At 42.3% G+C, this 25,859-nt stretch overlaps 1 protein-coding gene and 1 pseudogene across 1 annotated transcript in view; both read right to left on the bottom strand.

Moving 5' to 3' along the window:
* Positions 1–15,494, bottom strand: LOC129841495 (zinc finger protein 143-like; annotated as a pseudogene).
* A 4,950-nt stretch (positions 15,495–20,444) lies between these two features.
* Positions 20,445–25,859, bottom strand: part of LOC129841493 (zinc finger and BTB domain-containing protein 18-like) — an 11,309-nt gene continuing 5,894 nt past the window's right edge. Inside the window, exon 3 of the mRNA XM_055909782.1 lies at positions 20,445–25,403. Within this exon, the coding sequence (XP_055765757.1) occupies positions 24,459–25,403 (945 nt within the window). The 3' untranslated portion in view covers positions 20,445–24,458. The remainder of the gene's footprint in view (positions 25,404–25,859) is intronic.

Raw genomic sequence — 25,859 nt, 5'->3', positions numbered from 1 at the left:
CAGAGTCAATGTTGTATTTAATTTCAACAAAATGGTCATACACTCACACAGTGAAGTACAGTACTTTAATTGTACAAAACAACATGTAGAATAACTTCACTATGGTAACACGACTTTTTCTGTAAATCTTGGACCCTCGCTTTGACAAAATTTATTTTAGAATACTTTGGAAAAGGTTCAACATTAGACACATCTTCACTACTTCATGTCAAGTAAACATGAATTAAGGCACTATCATTTCCTCATTATAAAACACCAGCATCAAACAGGACAAGGTTCACTTTACATCAGTGAAGCACTTTTAGAGACACCATCACACCAACCATCACCATATCATCAACTCTGTTTCATCATACTCATTATTTCCTCAATTCACCTCATTCAGTTTCCCTACTACATCCAAAACAAACAGAATTAACTACAAACTAACTAATACTACATTACATGTCACTACACATGGGCGGTGTGCATTTTCTGCTGGTGTATCCTGAGGTAGCTCCTCTCTGAGAACCTCTTCTCGCAGTGCGTACAGGCGAACGGGCTCTTTTGTGTGGATCTTCAGGTGCATCTTCAGCTGGTGCGAGAACCTCTTCTCACACTGGGGCAGCTCTAGGATTTCTCCCTTGTGTGGACTCTCTGGTGCCTCTTCAGGTTGGATGAGTGTGAAAAACTGGCCTTGCACAGGTGGCAGCCAAATGGTTTCTCCCCTGTGTGGACCCTCTGGTGCCTCTTTAGGCTGGACAAGTGTGAAAAACAGGCCCGGCACAGGTGGCAGCTGAACGATGTCTCTGCTGTGTGCATCCTCTGGTGGATCTCCACCTGTTTAGGAAAACTGAAAGTTTTCCCACAGAATGAACACGGGAAGCGCTTCTCTTTGACACCGGATCTACTGATAGTGTTACTACTACTGTCATTTGTCAATAGGTTTGTGTAGCCATTTAGTGATGAGGCACTGGCATTGTCTGAGGTCTGGTTTAACATTAGGAGAGTGTGAGGAGGATGAAGGCCAGGGATTGTCTGTGTTGTCACAGGGTCCATGTTCCAGTTGATAGATCCTATAGAAGGCAAGCTGAAGGCAGCATCTGTTAGCATCTGAGGCGTCATCAGTCTCTCTGAATCACAACTATAGGAGCAGGATGGAGCATCGCTAGCCAAGTCTGTGTCTGTTGTCTTACGGACACCTCCCCGTCCCCGCAGACCAAATCTAAGCCTCGCCCTGGTCTCAGACAGTCTGTTGTCATGGAGACTAATTTTGGTTGTTGTTTTGTGTTCCACTGTCTGTTTCTGGTTGTGGTTAACATTGTTGTTCCCCAGCCCAGAGTTGAGGACGCTGTCCCATCCACTGACCTCCACTATGTCGCCTCTGTTCCTGACCTGCTCAGTGATGTTGACCCCTGGGCCCTTGGCTGCATCCGTCTGGATCTGGGAATCCAATATGGCTGCCCAGTCTCCTCTGTTAGCCTCCAGCCAACCACCTGCAGGAAGAGGTTACAAAGTAGACTTTACAAACATGGTAGAGAACTCTACATATGTATTTATTAGGGATCCCCATTAGCTGCTGCACTTCCTGGGGTCCAAACACATTAAGGCACTTACATCACACAAAACAAAAGCTAAAACAGTACATCATATAACATTATTACACCACTATATATCTACAATACAAAATGTATAATACCATCATACAACAATATTACAATATATGTGTGTGTAGAGTATGTGTGCTAGCGCGTGCGTATGCGTGTGTCTGTACCTGTGTGTCTTCACAGTCCTCACTATTCCATAAGGTATATTTATCTGTTTTTTAAAAATCAAAAATTCTACTGCTTGCATCAGTTACCTGATGTGGAATAGAGTTCCATGTAGTCATGGCTCTATGTAGTACTGTGCACCTCCCATAGTTTGTTCTGAACTTGGGGACTGTGAAGAGACCTCTGGGGGCATGTCTTGTGGGGTATGCATGGGTGTCCTAGCTGTGTTCAAGTAGTTTAGACAGCTCGGTGCCTTCAGCTTGTAAACACTTCTTACAAAAACAAGTAGTGATGAAGTCCATCTCTCCTCCACTTTGAGCCATTAGAAATTGACATGCATATTATTAATGCTAGCTCTCTGTGTACATTTAAGGGCCAGCCGTGCTGCCCTGTTCTTCTGTGGCACCTGACCATTCGACTGAAGCAGCAGCGCTTTATTATGGACAGACTGTTGTATCAACACGTGGCATGTCATTAGTAAATATAGAAAAGTAAGGGGCCGAAACAGCTGTCCTGGGGAATTCCTGATTCTATCTAGTTTATGTTGTAGAGGCTTCCATTAAAGAGCACCCTCTGTGTTCTGATAGAGAGGTAACTCTTTATCCACAATATAGCAGGTGTAAAGCCATAACACATACGTTTTTCCAGCCGCTATGATCGATAATGTCAAAAGCCACACTGAAGTCTAACAAGACAGCTCCCACATTATTTTTTATCATCAATTGTATGTAAATGTAAATGCTATGCTTGTTGAATGTCCTTCCCTATAAGTGTGCTGAAAGTCTGTTGTCAATTTGTTTACGGTAAAATAGTATTGTATCTGGCCACCCCCCCAAAAAATCCAAAAGTTTACGAAGTGTTGGTAACAGGCTGATTGGTCGGCTATTTGAGCCAGTAAAAGGGGCTTTATTATTCTTTGGTAGCGGAATGACTTTTGCCAGACCTGACACACTTTCTAGTAGGCTTAAATTGAAAACATGGCAAATAGGAGTGGCAATATCATCCATTATTATTTTCAGTCATTTAACCTCCAAGTTGTCATACCCCGGGGGCTTGTCATTTTTGATAGAACACAATATTTTCGCCACTTCCACACTCACTTTAGGGAATTCAAAATTACAATGCTTGTCTTTCATAATTTGGTCAGTTATACTTGGATGTGTAGTCTCGGCATTTGTTGCTGGCATGTCATGCCTAATCTTGCTAATCTTTCCCCTAAAAATTATCATTCAAGTAGTTGGCAATATAATGTAATGAATGAGCCATCTGTTTCAGTGAATGATTGAGCTGAGTTTTCCTTTTTGCCAAACATTTTATTTAAGGAGAAGTATATCTTTAATTCTGTGCATAACACTTGTATCTTTTATCAAAGTTTATGATGAGTATTTCTCTAAATTGATGTGGCTCTCTGCAAATTCGCCGGATGTTTTCGAGGCACACCATTACTGAAAATAACACGCCAATGTAAACTGAGATTTTTGGATATAAATATGAACTTTATCGAACAAAACATACATGTATTTTGTAACATGAAGTCCTATGAGTGCCATCTGATGAAGATCAAAGGTTAGTAATTCATTTTCTCTATTTCTGCTTTTTGTGACTCCCCTCTTTGGCTGGAAAATGGCTATATGTTTTTTTGTGACTAGGCTCTGACCTAACATAATCATATGGTGTGCTTTCGCTGTAAAGCCTTTTTGAAATCTGACACGATGGGTAGATTAACAAGGAGTTAAGCTTTAATTTGGTGTATTGAATATATGAAAGGTAAATATTTCAAAAAAATATTTTTGAATTTCGCTCTCTGCCTTTTCAGCGGATATTGTCGAGGGGTTCTTATTAAGGTGCTCCAAAGCTTTTTACTATCATTCTTTATATCCTTTATCTTTGTTTCATAGTACAGTTTCTTCTTTTTATTCAGTTAAGTCACATTTGCAGTATGTTTGCCAATCGGTTGTGCAGCCAAACGTATTTGCCATTCCTTTTGCCTCATCCCTCAAAACCATAACATTTTTCAATTCCTCATCAATCCAAGGGGATTTAACAGTTTTTACAGTCACTTTCTTAATGGGTGCATGCTTATTAGTAACTGGATTAAGCAATTTCATAAATGTGTCAAGTACAGTGTCTGGTTGCTCCTCATTACACACAAGCAAATATTCTTTACATCAACAACATACAAATCACTACAAAACTCTTATACACTATATTAGGCCCAGCCTTTGGAACTTTGGTTTTCCTAGATATGGCTACTATATTGTGATCACTACATGCAATGGATTTGGATACTGCTTTAAAACAAATTTCGGGAGCATTAGTAAAGATGTGATCAATACATGTTGATGATTATATTCCTGTGCTGTTTGTAACTACCTTGGTAGGTTGACTGATGGCAGGGACTGGTTACAGTTTGAAGCTTTTTCTTGAGTGGGTAGCTTGATGAGAGCCAGTCAATATTGAAATTACCCAGAAAATACACCTCTCTGTTGATATCACATACATTATCAAGCATTTCACACATATTATCCAGATATTATCTGATATCTCCAAAACTCTTGAACGTGCCGTCCTTGGCCAGCTCTCCTGCTATCTCTCTCAGAATGACCTTCTTGATCCAAATCAGTCAGGTTTCAAGACTAGTCATTCAACTGAGACTGCTCTTCTCTGTGTCACGGAGGCGCTCCGCACTGCTAAAGCTAACTCTCTCTCCTCTGCTCTCATCCTTCTAGACCTATCGGCTGCCTTTGATACTGTGAACCATCAGATCCTCCTCTCCACCCTCTCTGAGCCGGGCATCTCCGGCGCGGCCCACGCTTGGATTGCGTCCTACCTGACAGGTCGCTCCTACCAGGTGGCGTGGCGAGAATCTGTCTCCTCACCACGTGCTCTCACCACTGGTGTCCCCCAGGGCTCTGTTCTAGGCCCTCTCCTATTCTCGCTATACACCAAGTCACTTGGCTCTGTCATATCCTCACATGGTCTCTCCTATCATTGCTATGCAGACGACACACAATTAATCTTCTCCTTTCCCCCCTCTGATAACCAGGTGGTGAATCGCATCTCTGCATGTCTGGCAGACATATCAGTGTGGATGACGGATCACCACCTCAAGCTGAACCTCGGCAAGACGGAGCTGCTCTTCCTCCCGGGGAAGGACTGCCCGTTCCATGATCTCGCCATCACGGTTGACAACTCCATTGTGTCCTCCTCCCAGAGTGCTAAGAACCTTGGCGTGATCCTGGACAACACCCTGTCGTTCTCAACTAACATCAAGGCGGTGACCCGTTCCTGTAGGTTCATGCTCTACAACATTCGCAGAGTACGATCCTGCCTCACGCAGGAAGCGGCGCAGGTCCTAATCCAGGCACTTGTCATCTCCCGTCTGGATTACTGCAACTCGCTGTTGGCTGGGCTCCCTGCCTGTGCCATTAAACCCCTACAACTCATCCAGAACGCCGCAGCCCGTCTGGTGTTCAACTTTCCCAAGTTCTCTCACGTCACCCCGCTCCTCCGCTCTCTCCACTGGCTTCCAGTTGAAGCTCGCATCCGCTACAAGACCATGGTGCTTGCCTACGGAGCTGTGAGGGGAACGGCACCTCCGTACCTTCAGGCTCTGATCAGGCCCTACACCCAAACAAGGGCACTGCGTTCATCCACCTCTGGCCTGCTCGCCTCCCTACCTCTGAGGAAGTACAGTTCCCGCTCAGCCCAGTCAAAACTGTTCGCTGCTCTGGCACCCCAATGGTGGAACAAACTCCCTTACGACGCCAGGTCAGCGGAGTCAATCACCACCTTCCGGAGACACCTGAAACCCCACCTCTTTAAGAAATACCTAGGATAGGATAAAGTAATCCTTCTAACCCCCCCCCCCCCCCCCCCCCCCTTAAAAGAGTTAGATGCACTATTGTAAAGTGGTTGTTCCACTGGATATCATAAGGTGAATGCACCAATTTGTAAGTCGCTCTGGATAAGAGCGTCTGCTAAATGACTTAAATGTAAATGTAAATATATTGACTGTTAGCAGATGGGGGTCTATAGCAGCTTCCCACAAGAACGGGCTTTAGGTGAGGCAGATTAACCTGTAGCCATATTACTTCAACAGTATTTAATATGAGATCCTCTCTAAGCTCTACAGGAATGTGGTTCTGAATATGGACTGCAACACCGCCCCCATTGGCATTTCTGTCTTTTCTGTAGATGTTATAACCATGTATTGCTACCACTGTATTATCAAAGGTATTATCTAAGTGCGTTTCAGAGTCAAAATATGAATGTCATCTGTTACTAGCAAGTTATTTATTTCATGAACCTTGCTTCTTAATGTGGGCTATTTTCAGCACTTATCTGGGAAGCTTATAAGTAGACATGACAACGTTATTTATGTTTGAGTTGATAGTGCAGGGTGAGCTGAACAGAGTGGACTTCCTACTAGGGCACACCTCAGTGCTAAGAGTAGAACTCTGGTTCATAGGCACATGATTACAGAATACAATAGCTGTAGGATGAACAGATGCACTCAGGGAAGTTAGAGGGACATGAATTAAGTTACTTATGACTGACAACACCCCTGGGACAATGTACATTTGCAGCAGCACTACGACAACTCAGCTACACAATGGTAGGGATTATCTGCGCTGGACTTGGGTCATTGATAAGTCAATGTTTTTTGAGTCAAGTTCATACATTATAATGTGTATGTTTTTCTATGTAAACATAAGTTCTATTGATTTCATGGAAGAAAATGAATAACGATAGCCAGGCACATCACTATTCCCATTGAATATCTATTACTGTACAGTATGTAGCCTATACAGTGCCTTCAGAGAGTATTCACACCCCTTGAGATTGTGTGTCACTGGCCTACACACAATACCCCACAATGTCAAAGTGGAATTATGTTTTTAGACATTTTTACAAATTCATAAAAAATTCTAAGCTGAAATATCTTGAGTTAACCTGTTAAGGCTAGGGGGTGCTGTTGTCACTATTTATGGAAATCGTGTAATTTTTGAAACGGCTTCCTACAAAATTCTTGATCGTACAATATGCATATTATTATTATTATTGGATAGAAAACAGTCTATAGTTTCTATAGCCGTTGAAATTTTGTCTCTAAGTGGAACAGAACTCATTCTACAGCAATTTCCCTGACATGGAGTCAGATTTCACACATTTTGGCCCCTGTTCTGGAGTCAATTTTAAGGCCACTGTTATTCCTATGAGTATACGGACACTGCTTACGTCTTCCCCTGGATGCCTTTACGTGATGACGCTTTGAATGGTATCGATTGCCCAATCACAGCCACTATAAATGAAAAAATCCTGTAGGTAGGAACTCTTTTCTAGGTGCGTCAGGCGCGCGGAGGACACCGACCTACTGTTTTTCCAAGCATTAGTGTAGCCAGTTATATTTCTCCGGTCATATTTTTACTCGTTATAGGAGTTAAAAACATCATAAGGTAGTTAATTTAAAGCGTTTTATAGCAATTTATATCCGTTTAGTGCGATTTTGGGACATTTATTTCTGAGCCACTGTGAATCTCTGGGCACCGTTCCAGTTCATGCCGAACGCAATGTGTATTTCTGCATGGCAAGAGGACAGCTTTCGACCAAAAGACGATTAGACCCAAGAAAGGATTCTTTGACCAAGATTCTGATGGAAGAACAGCTCAAAGTAGGAACAATTTATTATGATAAATCGTGTTTGTCGAAAAATGTTAGTGGCTTAGGACGCCATCTTTTTTGACGTAGCTTCGCTTGGCGCAAACTGTATTGAAAAGTAAGGATAATTTAAAAAATGTAATTCCGCGATTGTATTAAGAATTAAATTGTCTATCAATCGCTGTCCACCCTATATTTTTTAGTCACGTTTATGAGTATTTATGTATACGACTAGATCACTGTCTAATATGGCGCACGACATTTTCTGACCAGCTGGGCTACTTTTCTCATTGTCTAACCATGATTTTGGTGGCTAAATATGAACATTTTCGAACAAACTGTATATGTATGTTGTAATGTGATGTTACAAGAGTGTCATCTGAAGAATTCTGAGAAGGTTAGTGAAAAAATTAATATATTTTGGCGATGTTTACGTTATCGCTCTCTTTGGCTAGAATCAACGCTGGGGTAATGTTTGCACATGTGCAATGCTAATATAACGATTTATTGTGTTTTCGCTGTAAGACACTTAGAAAATCTGAAATATTGTCTGTATTCACAGGATCTGTGTCTTTCGATTAGTGTATGCTGTGTATTTTTACGAAATGTTTGATGATTAGTAGTTAGGTAAACACGTTGCTCATTGTAATTATTCTAGTCCATTTGTGACGGTGGGTGCAATTGTAAACTATGACATCTACCTGAAATATGCACATTTTTCTAACAAAACCTATCCTATACCATAAATATGTTATCAGACTGTCATCTGAGGAGGTTTTTTCTTGGTTAGTGGCTATCAATTTCTTAGTTTAGCCGAATTGGTGATAGCTACTGGTGTTGGTGGACAAAGAAAAGATGGTGGATTATGCTAATGTGTTTAGCTAATAGATTTACATCTTTACATATTGTGTCTTCCCTGTAAAACATTTTAAAAATCGGACATGTTGGCTGGATTCACAAGATCTGTGTCTTTCATTAGCTGTATTGGACTTTAATGTGTGAAAGTTAAATATTTAAAAAAATATATATTTTTGAATTTCGCGTCTCTGCCTTTTCAGTGCTAGCGGCACCCCAGTCCTAGACAGGTTAATAAGTATTCAACCATTTTGTCTAAATAAGTTCAGGAGTAAAATAGTAAAAATGTGCTTAACAAGTTACATAATAAGATGCTTGGACTCACTGTGTGAAATAAGAGTGTTTAACATGACTCATCTCTGTACCCCACACATTCAATTCTCTGTAAGGTCCCTCAGTCGAGCAGTGAATTTCAAACACAGATTCAACCACAAAGACCAGGGAGGTTTCCAATGCCTCACAAAGAAAGGCATCTATTGGTAGATGGATAAACAAAAAAGCAGAAATTGAATATCCCCTTAAATAAATGGAATAGAGCTAAGCACAGTCAAAATCATAGAGGAAAACCTGGTTCAGTCCGCTTTCCATTGGGAGACAAAATCACCAATCAGCGGGACTTACCCAGAAAGGCTCACGGCTGTAATAGCTTCCAAAGGTGATTCTAGGATGTATTGACATAGCGGTGTGAATATTTTTAATTTAGATATTTCTGAATTTCATTTTTTTTAAACTCTAAAAACATGTTTTCACTTTGTCATTATGGGGTAGTGTGTGTAAATGGATGAGGATGTTATTTAATACATTTTGAATGCAGGTTGTAACAACAAATGTGGAATAAGTCTAGGGATATGAATACTTTCTGAAGGCAGATTATGTATTTCTCCCTTACCTTGCTCCCCCATCTTTAGTCCACTCAGCAGATCAATGCTCTCTGGTCCATCTTCTATGGTCTCCTCTTTGACCAGCAGCAGATCAGGCTTCCCATCCTCCATGTCTACTGACTGTAAGAGATACAGAGTGAGAGGATGTTGGATCAATAAATCTGATATGAGCACCCTGCTATGGAGCATCTTCTGATTGGGCAATGAGGGATTACTATGAGTACTATGCAAACATGTTAGTTAATTTGATCACTTGTCACTCTTTAATAGTTTTATAAATTCAAAGGCATGGTCAAGACCTGGGCCCGTATTCACAAAGCATCAGAGTAGGAGTGCTGATCTATGATCAGGTCCCCACCTACCATTGGAGGTCGACCGATTAATCAGAATGGCCGATTAATTAGGGCTGATTTCAAGTTTTCATAACAATCGGAAATCTGTATTTTTGGACACCGGTTTTTTTTTTTACACCTTTATTTAACTAGGCAAGTCAGTTAAGAACACATTCTTATTTTCAATGACGGCCTAGGAACGGTGGATTAACTACCTTGTTCAGGGCCAGAACGACATATTTTTACCTCGTCAGCTCGGTGATTCAATCTTGCAAACTTACGGTTAACTAGTCCAACGCTCTAACCACCTGCCTGCCTGTTACGCGAATGCAGTAAGAAGCCAAGGTAAGTTGCTAGCTAGCATTAAACTTATCATATAAAAAACAATCAATCAATCAATCATAATCACTAGTTAACTACACATGGTTGATGATATTACTAGTTTATCTAGTGTGTCCTGGGTTGCATATAATCGATGCGGTGCACATTCGCGAAAAAGGTACCTAACCATAAACATCACTGCCTTTCTTAAAATCAATACACAAGTATATATTTTTAAACCTGCATATTTAGTTAATATTGCCTGCTAACATGAATTTCTTTGTGTCACTTCTCTTGCAACAGAGTCAGGGTATATGCAGCAGTTTGGTCCACCTGGCTCGTTGTGAACTGTGTGAAGACTATTTCTTCCTAACAAAGACAGCCAACCTCGCCAAACGGGGGATGATTTAACAAAAGCGCATTTGCGAAAAAAGCACAATCGTTGCACGACTGTACCTAACCATAAACATCAATGCCTTTCTTAAAATCAATACACAGAAGTATATATTTTTAAACCTGCATATTTAGCTAAAAGCAATCCAGGTTAGCAGGCAATATTAACCAGGTGAAATTGTGTCCCTTCTCTTGCGTTCATTGCACGCAGAGTCAGGGTATATGCAACAGTTTGGGCCGCCTGGCTCGTTGCGAACTAATTTGCCAGAATTTTACGTAATTATGACATAACATTGAAGGTTGTGCAATGTAACAGGAATATTTACACTTATGGATGCCCCCCGTTAGATAAAATACGGAACGGTTCCGTATTTCACTGAAATAATAAATGTTTTGTTTTCGAGATTATAGTTTCCGGATTCGACCATATTAATGACCTAAGGCTTGTATTTCTGTGTGTTATTATGTTTTCATTAAGTCTATGATTTGATAGAGCAGTCTGAGCGATGGTAGGCACCAGCAGGCTCGTAAGCATTCATTCAAACCGCACTTTCGTGCATTTTGCCAGCAGCTCTGCTGTTTATGGGCTCGAAGCCTATCAACTCCCGAGATTAAGCTGGTGTAACCGATGTGAAAAGGCTAGCTAGTTAGCGGGGTGAGCGCTAATAGCGTTTCAAATGTCACTCGCTCTGAGATTTGGAGTAGTTGTTCCCCTTGCTCTGCATGGGTAACGCTGCTTTGAGAGTGGCTGTTGTCGCTGTGTTCCTCGTTCGAGCCCAGGTATGAGCGAGGAGAGGGACAGAAGCTATACTGTTACACTGGCAATACTAAAGTGCCTATAAGAACATCCAATAGTCAAAGGTATATGAAATACAAATCGTATGGAGAGAAATAGTCCAATAATTCCTATAATAACTACAACCTAAAACTTCTTAACTGGGAATATTGAAGACTCATGTTAAAAGGAACCACCAGCTTTCATATGTTCTCATGTTCTGAGCAAGGAACTTAAACGTTAGCTTTCTTACATTATATTGCACTTTTACTTTCTTCTCCAACACTTTGTTTTTGCATTATTTAAACATGTTTCATTATTTATTTGAGGATAAATTGATTTTATTGATGTATTATATTAAGGTAAAATAAGTGTTCATTCATTATGTTGTAATTGTCATTATTACAAATAAAATATATTTTTTTATTAAATCGTCCGATTAATCGGTATCGACTTTTTTGGTCCTCCAATAATCAGAATCGGCATCGAAAAACCATAATCGGTCGACCTCTAACCTTTATAGTCTTCATTATGATCTAAAAAGGCAAAACTGATCCAGATCAGCACTCCCGCTCTGTGGATACGGGCCCTGACCTAATACCATACAGACAGTAGTTTACAGTGGGCTCACTTCAGTGAGACTGTTTGTGGTCCTGTGCTGCTCAACTGGTTCCTCTGTGGGTTCAGAAGGTGGTGTAGTCTGGTTGTCCTCTATGACCATGGTCCCTTCTGGGTTCCACAGACCCTCCTCACAGCTCTCCTCCTTCACCAGCAGCACCTCTGGACCCTCTTCCTCCTGGAAGAGACAGGTGATACAGGTTACACAGACATACACTCCGGTACGTACACACACACACACACACACACACAGTTAATAAACACACTTTCAACATGGAGTCTTTACCCATCCCCACTAGGTTCGAGTCCTATACTGTAGTTACAGATTGACTTCATTGTTGTTAAAACCCATCATGGTGGACATAAATATTTTGTTGTGGGTAAAAACAAGTCAGCTATGATAAGTAAAAAGTCATCAGACAAACCTGACAAAACTATTTTCACATGTATAGTAGGTGTTTATTAGCGTGTAGGTATGTGTAGGTCTATTTAGTAAGTGTATATTGGTTATAATGCACTGTCGTGTTTATGTAGAATAGGGTGAGATGAGATGTGACGTATACTAAAGAGCGTCTCAATGAAAGTCTTGTAATGAAAAGCCCCATTTTGTGTTTATTAAACATTAAAAAATTAAATAAACCATATGAAAACCACACATAGATATGCATCTCTGTGTGCCTGGCAGACATCTCAGCTTGGATATCAGCCCACCACCTCAAGCTTAATCTCGACAAGACAGAGCTGCCCATCTTCCCGGGGAAGGCCTGCCCGCTCCAAGACCTCTCCATCATGGTTGACAACTCCATGGTGTCCCTCTCCCAAAGTGCAAAGAACCTTGGTGTGACCCTTGACAACACCCTGTCATTCTCTGCTAAAATCAAAGCAGTGACTCACTCCTGCAGGTTCATGCTCTACAACAGCCATAGAGTACAACCCTTCCTCATACAGGAAGCGGCACAGGTCCTAATCCAGGCTATGGTCTTCTCCCATCTAGACTCCAGCAACTCTCTGTTGACTGGCCTCCCTACTTGTGCCATCAAACCCCTGAAACTTATCCAGAACGCTGCAGCCCATCCGGTATTTAACCTTCCCAAGTTCTTCCATGTCACCCCACTCCTTGACGCACCGCAGCAAGGGGAACTACCCCTCCATAACTTCAGGCTATGGTCAAACCCTACACCCCAATCCGAGCACTCCGTTCTGTCACCTCTGGTCTCTTGGCCGCATCTGCTCAACCCAGTCGAAGATCTTCTCTGTGAAGGCACCCCGATGGTGGAACGACCTTAACGCTGAAGCTAGGACAGCAAAGTCTCTGCCCATCTTCCAAAGACGTCTGAGACCCTACCTCTTCAAAGAGTATCTTAAATGAATGCCCCCCCCAAAAATGTGCAAAGACTATGTTGTGTGGCTGTCTGGATGAAAGTCACTCTGGAAGAAAGCGAATGCAAAATGGCTAAAATGTCAATATAAAATGTCAACTAAAAATCTGCATGAACTTGATAAACTGCATAAATTGTCATTAAAATTAAGTTGTTGAATGGAAGTAGTGAAACAGGCATTTGTGAACATCACAGCCTACAATTTCTGGATGAAACATTCTACCGAGGAATATTCAACACTGAAATCTGTTACTCCCGTTATTACAAATGCATCTGTGGATCTTTTTTGCTGACAACAATGAAAATAAATCTTTGTCTTTAATGCAGGGTTTGATTTAAAGTCAGAAGCTATCGAGTGGAATGGTTATTTTCTATGTTATACAGTGGAATGATTTATCTGCTGGTGTATCATGAGGTACCTCCTCTCGGAGAACCTCTAACTGTAGTGCGCACAGGCAAACGGCCTTTCTCCAATGTGGACCTTCAGGTGCATCTTCAGCTGGGGCTGGTAGGAGAACCTCTTCTCACAATACGGGCAGCTGTATACCCTCTGATGGATCTCCACCTTCTAGGGGCAGCTGAAGCCTTTATACAGAACATGCAGAGGAACCGTTTCTCTTTACTACTGCCTGATGTTGCTCCCCCTCCCAGAGCCTAGGCCCTTTGAGTTCAATAACTGATAGCAGTCATGTGAAACGCAAGGCCCTATTGACGTGGACACTGGGTCGCGACCCCTGAGCGTGTGTAAAAGGGAGTGGGTTGCAACATTTGGATTTGTCTCTAAGCTTTCCCTGTAGTCTAAGAAATCTCTGCCTTGTGAGTGTCCTCCCCCTAAGTGAGTCTCGTCTGCATTCCATGTCAGAGGAGAATCACCTTCAACTTTCACCGTTGCTATTTATGACTACAACCTCCCCTTTCTTAGCTTGGCACCCTTCAGAATATACACTACTACGATACCGGTTCCAGTCCCCTCTAGACAGATCAGTCTGTGTCTCTAAACCCAAGGATATGTTGCCAGGGTCCATCTCTGTAGTGAAAGAAGACAGATCATCAACGCCAGTGACTAATGCGTTATCATCATAACGGGAATGAACCACCCTCTGGCTTGGGTGAAATATCGGTAAGTAGTTTGAGCCGGGAGCAGGACGGCAGCCCAGTCTCCCCAGCCCCAGTCTCTCTGGGTCTGATCTGTGGTCAGATACGGTGTGTAAGAGCCTGTGTTTTACAGTTAAAGTCTTGGTGTCGGTCTCTGACTTGAGGGCGTTAAACTGACCTCTGTGATGCTGCATCGGGACCTGGCCTGGGGCACGTTGGCAGGGGGCCCAGTGGTTACAGGGGGAACCACTCCAGGCTCTGCTCCAGTCTGGATGTCTCTGCTGTGCCGTAGGTCCTCCACTCTTTCAGACGTCTCCTGCTTCACCCCAGGACCTGCAGCCTCTGCAGACTGAAACAAGAGAGGAGGTTATTACCGGTACATGAGTAAAATTGGAAAACAATGTTGTAGGGAAGTCTCACAAGCTCCCTTATGGCAGATAAATGAGGATGTACATATAAGTGAATAGCTGATGGGAGTCTTTCTGAAATAATCTGGCCACATTTGTTGGACTGTAATTTTTATGTAATACTATTACACTAACCTCTATCACAATAACTTCCTGGGTTGAGGTTCCACTCCCCTCATCAACATTGATTGGTTGGTCATGTCTCCATGTATTGTGTTCCGCTGGCTTCACAAAGCTTCTGTGGCTTCCAGTGAGATGTCCTTCACCTTAAAGAGTGATTGGGGGAAAAGAGGTGGTTAGGTACTGTTTCGTCAATGCTCATGTTTTCAAAGAGTAAATAATAGGAAATATATTATCAGGTTAGAATGTGATAGTGTCTTTCAGCAATCAGGGGAACTATAGCCTACTATTGGTGATTAACACATCTAAATTTAAACGTGCAGATGTGAACGGGGCGACAGGCCCCTCAACCTCTATAAAATGTACCTCTTGCCATTCCTTTGTATCGGTCGAGGATCTTAGCACTAACGTTACTGGGACGACAAGCGAGGACGCGGTCTCGCGTTGTCCTCTCTGCACGCTCCCGTGTCATCTTCAATTCGAGTTGCTGTAGTTTCCTCTGCAATACCCTGTTTTCTTTCTGGCTTTGAGTTATTTCCAAACGAAACACTGCATAGTCGTCGTCTACGAGTTTACAGATATCGGCCACGGCTGCATTCGCTAGCACCTCCATGATGGAGGCTATTTGAGTGTGAAAAACCATACAGTTAGCCATGTTAGCAGTTAGCGTTACCTAGATAACAGATGTATCACCCAAGTCCTGTCTCCAACACGAATGAAAGACTACCTGGGGGGTAAGGAGGTGATGCTGTTTAGTTAAGAGTCATGTTTTGAGTTCGTGTGTTTTAATAAATGTCTAAATAACTAATAAAAACGCAAACATTGAAATTGTTCTTGGTCACCGTTCACTTCCGTTTACACTTGTGGTTTTTAAATCGCGGTTGGCAGTCAACTTTAGTGATGCATTACCGCCACCAACTGGACTGGAGTGTGAACCATCGACATGGGAGGTCTAAAGTTGAGCTCTACCCAATTAAACCCTACCTTCTCTTAGGAAACGAAATGCAGAATTAAATACAATATCAGCTTAAGTTTTTTTTCAAAATTCAATTAAACTCCTTAATCCTAATAACAAATTGTATTTTTCCCTCCCATATTGCTAGCACTGAAATGGAATGTGTTCCACTGTCTCCATCTCCTGGCAGTGATCACACTTTCCAGTTGAATGTTTCCCTTCTGATTTCAAAGTGCTGTTGAGCCTTATAAGTCTCAGCCTTGTGATTAGACTTTCCTCCCTTCTCTCTTGACCTGAGGTCCTCCCCCACCTTTTCCTGGATCTTAAAACAGGGGTCTTCCCTTTCCCTCGCTGTTCCACAAGTCCTTCTATTAAAAAAAATATACTTCTTATTAAGACCTTGGCCTCTCCTTTACTGAACTCGATTTAAAAAAATTCACATTCAATAAAACGTTCTATTTTCACATACTGAGAATGCGTCATGCACGATTGGGTTGTTTTTCGCATTATTGGTTAATTTCAGTAGCACATCCCCATATCTGATTCAGCTGCTGTCAAAGCCAAAATGAGTATGACCTTAAAAGTACAGTACATTTTCGAAATGTCATATTATAAAACTACATTATTTTTTTCACATACTCAAACAGTCTACTCTTTTTAGGATGCAAGTACGGATATTCAGACACGCCCACTGTGTGTTTGAGCTACATACTTCTGGATTTTACCATTGGATTCAATTTCTTTTGCATCTGCTGGTACCAACCATTCATCTGTGTGATTAACCCTGGCAGAGCTAGAGAGGTGTTTGTGAGAGAAGAGCGGATCCCGAAGGGGCTTGGGGCCAGGTCTTTTTTTAACAAAAACTTACGTAGAGGGGTTTGAGCAAATTATTGAAAGCTGAGACTCACGCACATGTAACAGGTTTTGCTCTAGACTTATGACCTCTTAGCGTAATGGTTAAGGTGTTGACCAGCTACCCGACAGCTGATGAAACTGTGGGTTTTCACAACCGAATAATTTCTGCACAAACTGTCAGAAACCGTCTCAGGGAAGCTCATCTGTGTGCTCGTCGTCCTCACCAGGGTCTTGACCTGACTGCAGTTCGGAGGTGTAACCGACTTCAGTGGGCAAATGCTCACCTTCAATGGCCACTGGAGAAGTGTGCTCTTCACTGATGAATCCCGATTTCAACTCTACCGGGCAGATGGGAGACTAATGGCGTCGTGTGGGCGAGCGGTTTGCTGATGTCAAATGTTGTGAACAGATTGACCAATGGTGGTGGTGGGGTTGTGGTATGGGCAGGCATAAGCTACGGACAACGAACACAATTGCATTTTATCGATGGCAATTTGAATACTCAGAGATACCGTGACGAGACCATGAGGCCCACTGTCATGCCATTAATTCGCCGCCATCACCTCATGTTTCAGCATGATAATGCACGGCCCCATGAAAGCAAGGATCTGTACACAATTCCTGGAAGCTGAAAATGTCCCAGTTCTTCCATGGCCTGCATACTCACCAGACATGTAACCAATTGAGCATGTTTGGGATGTTCTGGATCAACATGTACGACAGTGTTCCAGTTCCCGCCAATATCCAGCAACTTCATACAGTCATTGAAGAGGATTGGGAAAACATTCCACAGGCCACAATCAACAGTCTGATCAACTCTATGCGAAGGAGATGTCACACTCCATGAGGCAAATGGTAGTCAAACCAGATATTGACTGTTTTTCTGATCCACGCCTTACTTATTTTTTTTGTGATATCCAATTGGTAGTTATAGTCTTGTCCCTTAGCCTCAACTCCCGTAAGGACTCGGGAGAGGCAAAGGTCGGGAGCCATGCGTCCCCCTTAACATGACCCTGTCAAGCCACACTGCTTCGACACACTGCTAGCTTAACTTGGAAGCCAGCCACACCAATGTGCCGGAGGAAACACTGTACAACTGGCGATCGTGTCAGCGTGCATACGCCCAACCTGCCACAGGAGTTGCTAGAGCGCGATGGGACAAGGACATCCCGGCCGGCCAAACCCTTCCCTAACGACGCTGGGCCAATTGTGCGTCGCCTCAAGGGTCTCCCAGTCGCGGCCGGCAGTGACACAGCCCGGGATCAAACCCGGATCTGTAGTGACGCCTCAAGCACTGCAGTGCCTTAGACCGCTGCGCCACTCAGATGGCCCTACCCTTTGTTTTATGTATCTGTGACCAACAGATGCATATCTGTATTCCAAGTCATGTGAAAATAATTTATTTCATTGTCCTTATATGAACTGTAACATCTTTGAAATTGTTACATGTTGCATTTATATTTTGTTCAGTGTAAATAATCAAATGATTTGCAAAAATCTCAATTACTGTATCATTCTGTTACTACATGACAATGCACATTTGTTATAGTGTCAGGATTCACCTAGCGGTCATGATTTGGGGCTGTACAAATGTTTGATGTATTAGAATAGTTGATTATGCTTATGTTACATTAATAGAAGGGGAGGGGTTATAAGCCCCATCCCTCCTTACATTTATAGGGTCCTGGACTACAGATGAACAATATATATTTTCATTATATAGTTTTAGAATTGTTCCACAGTTTTCTCATTCACTCACTCAATGTGTGACTAAGACAGAACTCTGCAGGGGAGTGTGGGAGATAAGACTACTCAGACATTCCACAATAAATCAACTTTGGGGAGGGGACATTTATTGCCTAGCTTTTAGATCAACACAAACTAATGTTTGTATAGCCATGGATGCAGGGTTTTGGTCTCAGGAGTAAAAACGTAATGACGTAGTCAGTGATATCACTAAGGCGGGACTTTGGTTTAATAAAACAACTTGAGACCTTTTGTTTGGGGCATAACTTACTCAGAAACATGTGTGATATGGTCCTGTTTGTCAACTTCTGTCTGCAATTGCATTAATAAAGGTTTTTGAACTATTTAATTAAAGATATTGTCAATGCTAATTTCACCAATGAACCAATGATTGACAAAGAAGGACGTAAGGAACGAACCCTAACAATAGACTACAATTGTAATTGTCTTTAAAGCCAAAGACACCCCTTTGAGAGGAGCTCTGTTCCGTAGGCTAAAGCACGTTACTTCTCGTGACCCCAGTCGAATCAAGTGCAAAGCTCAGTCCCTCTGACAGATGGTGGTACACCGTATGATAATGAACCCACTCCTCGCTACCTTGACGCCACCTTCACTTTCCCTAGCTTTCTCTCCACCCACTCCGAGACGTCATACGGGTCAGACAAAACCCCATGGTTGACTTTTTCCTTGAATCGTACTCCAATCAACAAAGAATGATCGTGGACAGGGTGCAGATTTTCAGTCCAACTCTGTGTTTCTCACACTCCACAAAAACAGCCGCAACTTGTGGTTCTGAAGCCACACCTCCATTTTTTGTATACTTCTTCCTCACTCTCTTCAACTTAACTTCTCTGGGACTGGGGGGCAGTATTGAGTAGCTTGGATATAAAGGTGCCCAGAGTAAACGGCCTGCTACTCAGCCATAAAAGCTAGAATGTGCATATAATTAGTAGATTTGGATAGAAAACACTGAAGTTTCTAAAACTGTTTGAATAATGTCTGTGAGTATAACAGAACTCATGTCAGGCAAAAACCTGAGAAAAAATCCAACCAGGAAGTGGGAAATCTGAGGTTTGTAGTTTTTCAAGTCATTGCCTATCGAATATACAGTGTCCATGGGGTCATATTGCACTTCCTAAGGCTTCCACTAGATGGCAACAGTCTTTAGAATCTTGTTTGATGCTTCTACTGTGAAGGAGGGGGGAATGAGAGCTGATTGAGTCAGGGGTCTGGCAGAGTGCCATGAGCTGATCACGCGTGAGAGCGACCTGCGTTCCATTGCATTTCTGAAGACAAAGGAATTCTCCGGATTGAACATTATTGAAGATTTATGTTAAAAACATCCTAAAGATTGATTCTGTACATCGTTTGACATGTTTCTACGGCCTGTAATGGAACTTTTTGACTTTTCATCTTGACCTAGTGTCGCGCCTCATGAATTTGTGTTACTGGGATAAACGTGCAAACAAAAAGGAGGTATTTGGGCATAAATGATGGACTTTATCGAACAAAACAAACATTTATTGTGGAACTGGGATTCCTGGGAGTGCATTCTGATAAAGATCATCAAAGTGAATATTTATAATGCTATTTCTGACTTCTGTTGACTCCACAACATGGCGGATATCTGTACGGCTTGTTTTTGTGTCTGAGCACTGTACTCAGATTATTGCATGGTGTGCTTTTTCCGTTAAGTTTTTTTGAAATCTGACAGAGCTGTTGCATTAAGGAGAAGTGGATCTAAAATTCCATGCATAACACTTGTATCTTTTAGCAATGTTTATTATGAGTATTTCTGTAAATTGATGTGGCTCTCTGCAAAATCACTGGATGTTTTGTAACTACTGAAAATAACATGCCAATGTAAACTGAGATTTTTGGATATAAATATGAACTTTATCAAACAAAACATACATGTATTTTGTAACATGAAGTCCTATGAGTGTCATCTGATGAAGATCATCAAAGGTTAGTGATTAATTTTCCCTTTCTGCTTTTTGTGACTCCTCTCTTTGGCTGGAAAAAAGGCTGTGTTTTTCTGTGACTAGGCGGCGACCTAACATAATCGTTTGGTGTGCTTTCACAGTAAAGCCTTTTTGAAATCGGACACTGTGGCTGGATTTACAACAAGTTTATCTTTAAAATTGTGTAAAATACTTGTATGTTTGAGGAATTTTAATTATGGGATTTCTGTTGTTTTGAATTTGGCGCTACCGTCCCACATCCCAGAGAAGTTAATCTTATGGCTGCAAGCCTGACGTCGGTACACTTATGACAACAGCCAACTCAAGTGCAGGGCGTGAAATTCAAAATATGTATTTTTTAAATATTTAACTTTCACACATTAACAAGTCCAATACAGCATATGAAAGGTACACATCTTGTGAATCCAGCCAAAATGTCCGATTTTTAAAATGTTTTACAGCGAAAACACCACGTATATTTATGTTAGCTCACCACCAAATACAAAAAAGGTCAGACATTTTTCACAGCACAGGTAGCATGCACAAAGCCAACCTAACTAACCAAGAACCAACCAAACTAACCAAGAAACAACTTCATCAGATCACAGTCTTATAACATGTTATTCAATAAATCTATGTTTTGTTCGAAAAATGTGCATATTTCAGGTATAAATCATAGTTTACATTGCAGCTACAATCAGAAATTGCACCGAAAGCAGACAGAATAATTACAGACACCAAGGCCAAATAACTAAATACTCATCATAAAACATTTCTGAAAAATACATAGTGTACAGCAATTGAAAGACAGGCATCTTGTGATTCCAGACAATATTTCCGATTTATCAAGTGTTTTACAGCGAAAACACAATATAGCGTTATATTAGCTTACCACAATAGCCAAAAACACAAGCAATTTCCCAGTAGCAAAAGTAAGCGATCGTAACAAACAAGCAAAAGATATATAATTTTTGACTAACCTTGATTTTCTTCCTCAGATGACAGTCCTATAACATCAGGTTATACATACACTTATGTTTTGTTCGAAAATGTGCATATTTAGAGCTGAAATCAATGGTTACACGTTGTGCTAACTTAGCTACTTTTTCTCACTACGTCCGGATTTTTCCTGACACTTTTTCTGACACACATATTCTGACCAAATAGCTATTCATAAACATAACTAAAAAATACATGTTGTATAGGAAATGATAGATCCATTAGTTCTTAATGAAATCGCAGTGTTAGAATTCTAAAAATAACTTCATTACGATATGCAGCTTCGGTATAGCTAGAGTACCCAAACGTTGGCCGCCCACAACTAGTTCACATGTACGACAGATATATGAAATAACATCATAAAATGTTTCTTACTTTTGCTGATCTTTCATCAGAATGTTGGACAAGGTGTCCTTTGTCCAGAACAATCGTTGTTTGGATTTAGAACGGCAACTTTCCCTCTTGATTTAGCACGCACACTAGCCAAGTGGCACGGATGTCTCCATCGTCAACAAAGTCAGAGAACGGAACACAGCAAAACTCCCGAAAAAATTTCAATAATCTGATTAAACTATATTGAAAAAACATACTTTACGATGATATGGTCACATGTATCAAATAAAATCAAAGCCGGAGATAGTTGTCATCCATAACGGCAGCTAAACAGAAGGCAATACCACTGTCCACCTCGCGCTCCCGAGAGTACCGGAAATGAGGGACACGTCATACAAAGAGCCTGTATTCCACTTCAGACCAAGATAAACACGAAATTTCTTCTCTCACAGCCTCTTGACAACCAGTGGAAGGTCTATGAAGTGCACGTAGACTCTTACGTATCATGCCCATTTATAGGCAGGAAGAAGAACAGAGCCTTGATTTCAGACTTTCCACTTCCTGGTCAGGAAGTTTGTGCCAAATTAGTTCTGTTTGACTCACAGATATAATTCAAACGGTTTTAGAAACTAGAGAGTGTTTTCTATCCAATAGTAATAATAATATGCATATTGTACGAGCAAGAATTGAGTACGAGGCCGTTTGAAATGGGCACCTTTAATCAGAGCTACTCAATACTGCCCCTGCAGCCATAAAAAGTTAAGATGTAATGAAATCAGCCTCGGTAGTTGTTTTATACTAAAAAGCAACATTAGATTTATATTTCGGGAGAAGTAGGTTTGAGATTGGCGCTATTCTTCCGCATCATGACTCTCTCCCTTCTTGCTGATGTGGCTCTCCTATCAAGTAGAATTTTGCCCACTTCCGTTTATCTTATTGGTTGGCGTCAGCTTAAAGGGTGTGGTTCTTTGAAATACCGTACTGCTTATTACATTACACATCAACTCTCCTATGATCAATATCTTTCAAGCTGAGAACAGACATGTTTAGAAAGAATAGTGTGTTAGCAAGAATATAGTATAAAAGAATATAATTACTTTATTCCATCTACATCACCTCAGTAAGGTAAATATTCAATTGCCGTCCTTCTAGCCTAGATTTACTGTGTCTCTAAGAACAGGTTTTTACTCAAGCCCCTTTCAAATTACAAGTTAATGAGGGGTGGGTGGTTGATTACCCTCTTACCTCAAGACACTTCACATGATAACTATACTGCTACAATTTCTCCCCATTGTGGACATTTTTGTCTTATAAAGCTACTCGGGAAGAAGCTTTTGTAACAGTCTGCAGGTCCTTAGTGTGAACGGTCTGGTGCTGCTTCACATATTTTGCCTTAGCGAAGCGCTTACCACACGTGGGGCAGGCGTATGGCTTGTCGGCGTCCATCCTAATGCTCGGCTTCCCACATTGTGACCCAATGGCACCAGAGGAGGTAGAAGCAGGTTAGTCTGAACTCCTTGACCTCTAGCCATTGTTTTGGTGTTGGTGGGATTGTGTGCTGTGTGGTGGTGGAGTCTCTGTCCCTTGTGGTTCGGTCCTGGTTCCGACACAGGAAGGAAGAGCAACGGCTCCTGATCCGGGGTTCTGATCCGGCGCCAGGGCTTATGACCAGCCACCTCAGAGGTGCACTCTCTCCCGCCAACAAGACTGGATATCAGCAGGTCCACATGGCCTACAGACTGTAAACACAAATTGTACAGAAGAGCATATACACTAAGTGTACTAATTGACAGACTGATCAGGTGAAAGCTATGATTAATGTCACTTGTTAAATCCACTTCAATCAGGGTAGAGGAAGGGGAGGAGACAGGTTAACTAAGGATTTTTAAGCCTTGAGACATGGATTGTGTATGTGTGCCATTCAGAGGGTGAATGGGCAACACAAAATATTTAAGTTCCTTTGAACTGGGTATGGTAGTAGGTGCCAGGCGCACCGGTTTGTGTCAAGAACTGCAACGCTGCTGGGTTTTTCACGCTCCACTACCCAAAGGCCATCCAGCCAACTTGATATAACTGTCGGCAACATGTGCCAGCAGAGAAAGTCTTAGAATGAAAAGTCCCATTTTCTGTTTATTAAACATAAACACGTTTTAAATAAACCATATGAAAACCACATATACACGTCTCAACTACCAATCTGCATGATTGAACTGCATGAGCTGCATGAATTTTCTCATTAAAAGCGTTTATTGATGGCCTCCCGAGTGGCGCAGTGGTCTAAGGCACAGTGCCACTAGAGATCCTGGTTCGAGTCCAGGCTCTGTCGCAGCCGGTCGCGACCGGGAGACCCATGGGGCGGCGCACAATTAGCCCAGCGTCTTCCGGGTTAGGGGAGGGTTTGGCCGGCAGGGATGTTCTTGTCCCATCGCGCACTAGCAACTCCTGTGGCTGGCCGGGCGCAATGCACACTGAAATGGTCGCCAGGTGTACGGTGTTTCCTCTGACACATTGGTGCGGCTGCATTCCGGGTTAAGCGGGCATTGAGTCAAGAAGCAGTGTGGCTTGGTTGGGTTGTGTTTCGGAGGATGCACTGCTCTCCACCTTCGCCTTTCCCAAATGGGAGTTGCAGCATGGGACAAAACTGTAACTACCACTAGGGAGAAAAAGGGGTACAAAAAATAAAAATAAGTGTTTATTGAAAAAGATAAAAATAGTTGAATGGAAGTAATGAAATAGGCATGTGAACATACCGTTTGTAGGCTAAATTAAGTCTTTTTAGGCCTTATATATCCCAAAATGTCTTGGCCTTGTTGTTCTGGAAATTGATCTACGTCATCTCGTGTGGACCCTCTGGTGGATCTCCACCTTCTGGGGGCAGAGTTTGATCTAAACGTTAGAAGCCATTGAATGGAATGGTTACTTTCTATGTTATAGAGTGGAATCGTTTTTCTGCTGGTGTATCCTGAGGTAACTCTTCTCCGAGAACCTCTTCCGATAGTGCTTACAGGTGAACGACCTCTATTCCGTGTGGACCTTCAAGTGCCTCTTCAGATGGTGCTGGTGGGAGAACCTCTTCTCACACTGGGGGCAGCTGTAGGGTTTCTCCCCTGTGTGGACCCTCTGGTGCCTCTTCAGGCTGCCAGCCTCAGCGAAGCGCATGTGACATTGGGTACAACTGAAGGGTTTCTCCCCTGTGTGGACCCTCTGGTGGATCTCCACTTTCTGGGGGCAGCTGAAGCCTTTGTTACAGAACATGCAGAGGAACCGTTTCTCTTTACTATTGCCTGATGTGGCTCCCCCTCCCTGAGCTCTAGCCCTGTCGTTTGCGCTCAATACCTGATTGAAAAGGACATGGCCGTGTGAATCAGAAAGCCCCATCGACGTGGACACTGGGTCGCGATCCCTGAGAATGTGTAAAGGGGAGTGGGTCGCAACATTTGGATTTGTCTCTAAGCTTTCCCTGTAATCTAAGAAATCTCTGCCCTGTGAGTGTCTGACTCCTAGGTGACTATCTGCATTCCATGTGGGAGGAGCGTCGCCCTCCACTTTCACAGTCACCTCATCTACGACCAGACCCTCCCCTTTCTTATCTAGGCACCCTTCAGAGTATACACTATTACTGTACCGGTTCCATTCCCCTTTAGACAGATCAGTCTGTGTCTCTAAACCCACAGATATGGTGCCAGGGTCCATCTCTGTAGTGTAAGAACATGACGGATCATCACCACCAGTGACTAATGCGTCACCATCTCCACAGGAATGAACCGTCCCCTGGCTCTGGTGAAATACTGGTAAATACACTGAGCCGGCACTGGTCTGCGCTGTTGCCGTGGTGGGGTCCTTCGTGGCTACAGAGGACGCTCCAGCCGCTCCAGTCTGGATGTTTCTGCTGTGCCGTAGGTCCTCCTCTCTTTCAGACCTCTCTTGCTTCACCCCAGGACCTGCAGCCTCTGTATCTGCAGACTGACACAATAAGATAGTATGTTATTACCGGGACATCAGTTGTTCCCAAACTTTTATAGTCCCATACCTCTTCAAACATTCAACATCCAATTGCGTACCCCCTCTAGCACCAGGGTCAGCGCACTCTCAAATGTTGTTTTTTGCCATCATTGTAAGCCTGCAACACACACACACACTATACAATACATTTATTAAACATAAGAATGAGTGTGAGTTTTTGCCACAACCCGGCTCGTGGGAAGTGACAAAGAGCTCTTATAGGACCAGTGCACAAATAATAATAATCAATAATTTTGCTCTTTATTTAGCCATCTTACATATAAAACTTTATTTGTTAATCAAAAATTGTGAATAAGTCACCACAGTTTAATGAGAAGGGCGTGCTTGAATGGATGCACATAACTACAATTTTGGGTTGTATTGGAGAGAGTCTCAGTCTTAAATCATTTTCCACAC

The sequence above is a fragment of the Salvelinus fontinalis genome, chromosome 42, assembly GCF_029448725.1.
Source record: "Salvelinus fontinalis isolate EN_2023a chromosome 42, ASM2944872v1, whole genome shotgun sequence".
Classification (NCBI taxonomy): Eukaryota; Metazoa; Chordata; class Actinopteri; order Salmoniformes; family Salmonidae; genus Salvelinus; species Salvelinus fontinalis.
The sequence above is the reverse complement of the archived record's forward strand: the minus strand, read 5'-3'. Positions and strand labels throughout refer to the sequence as shown.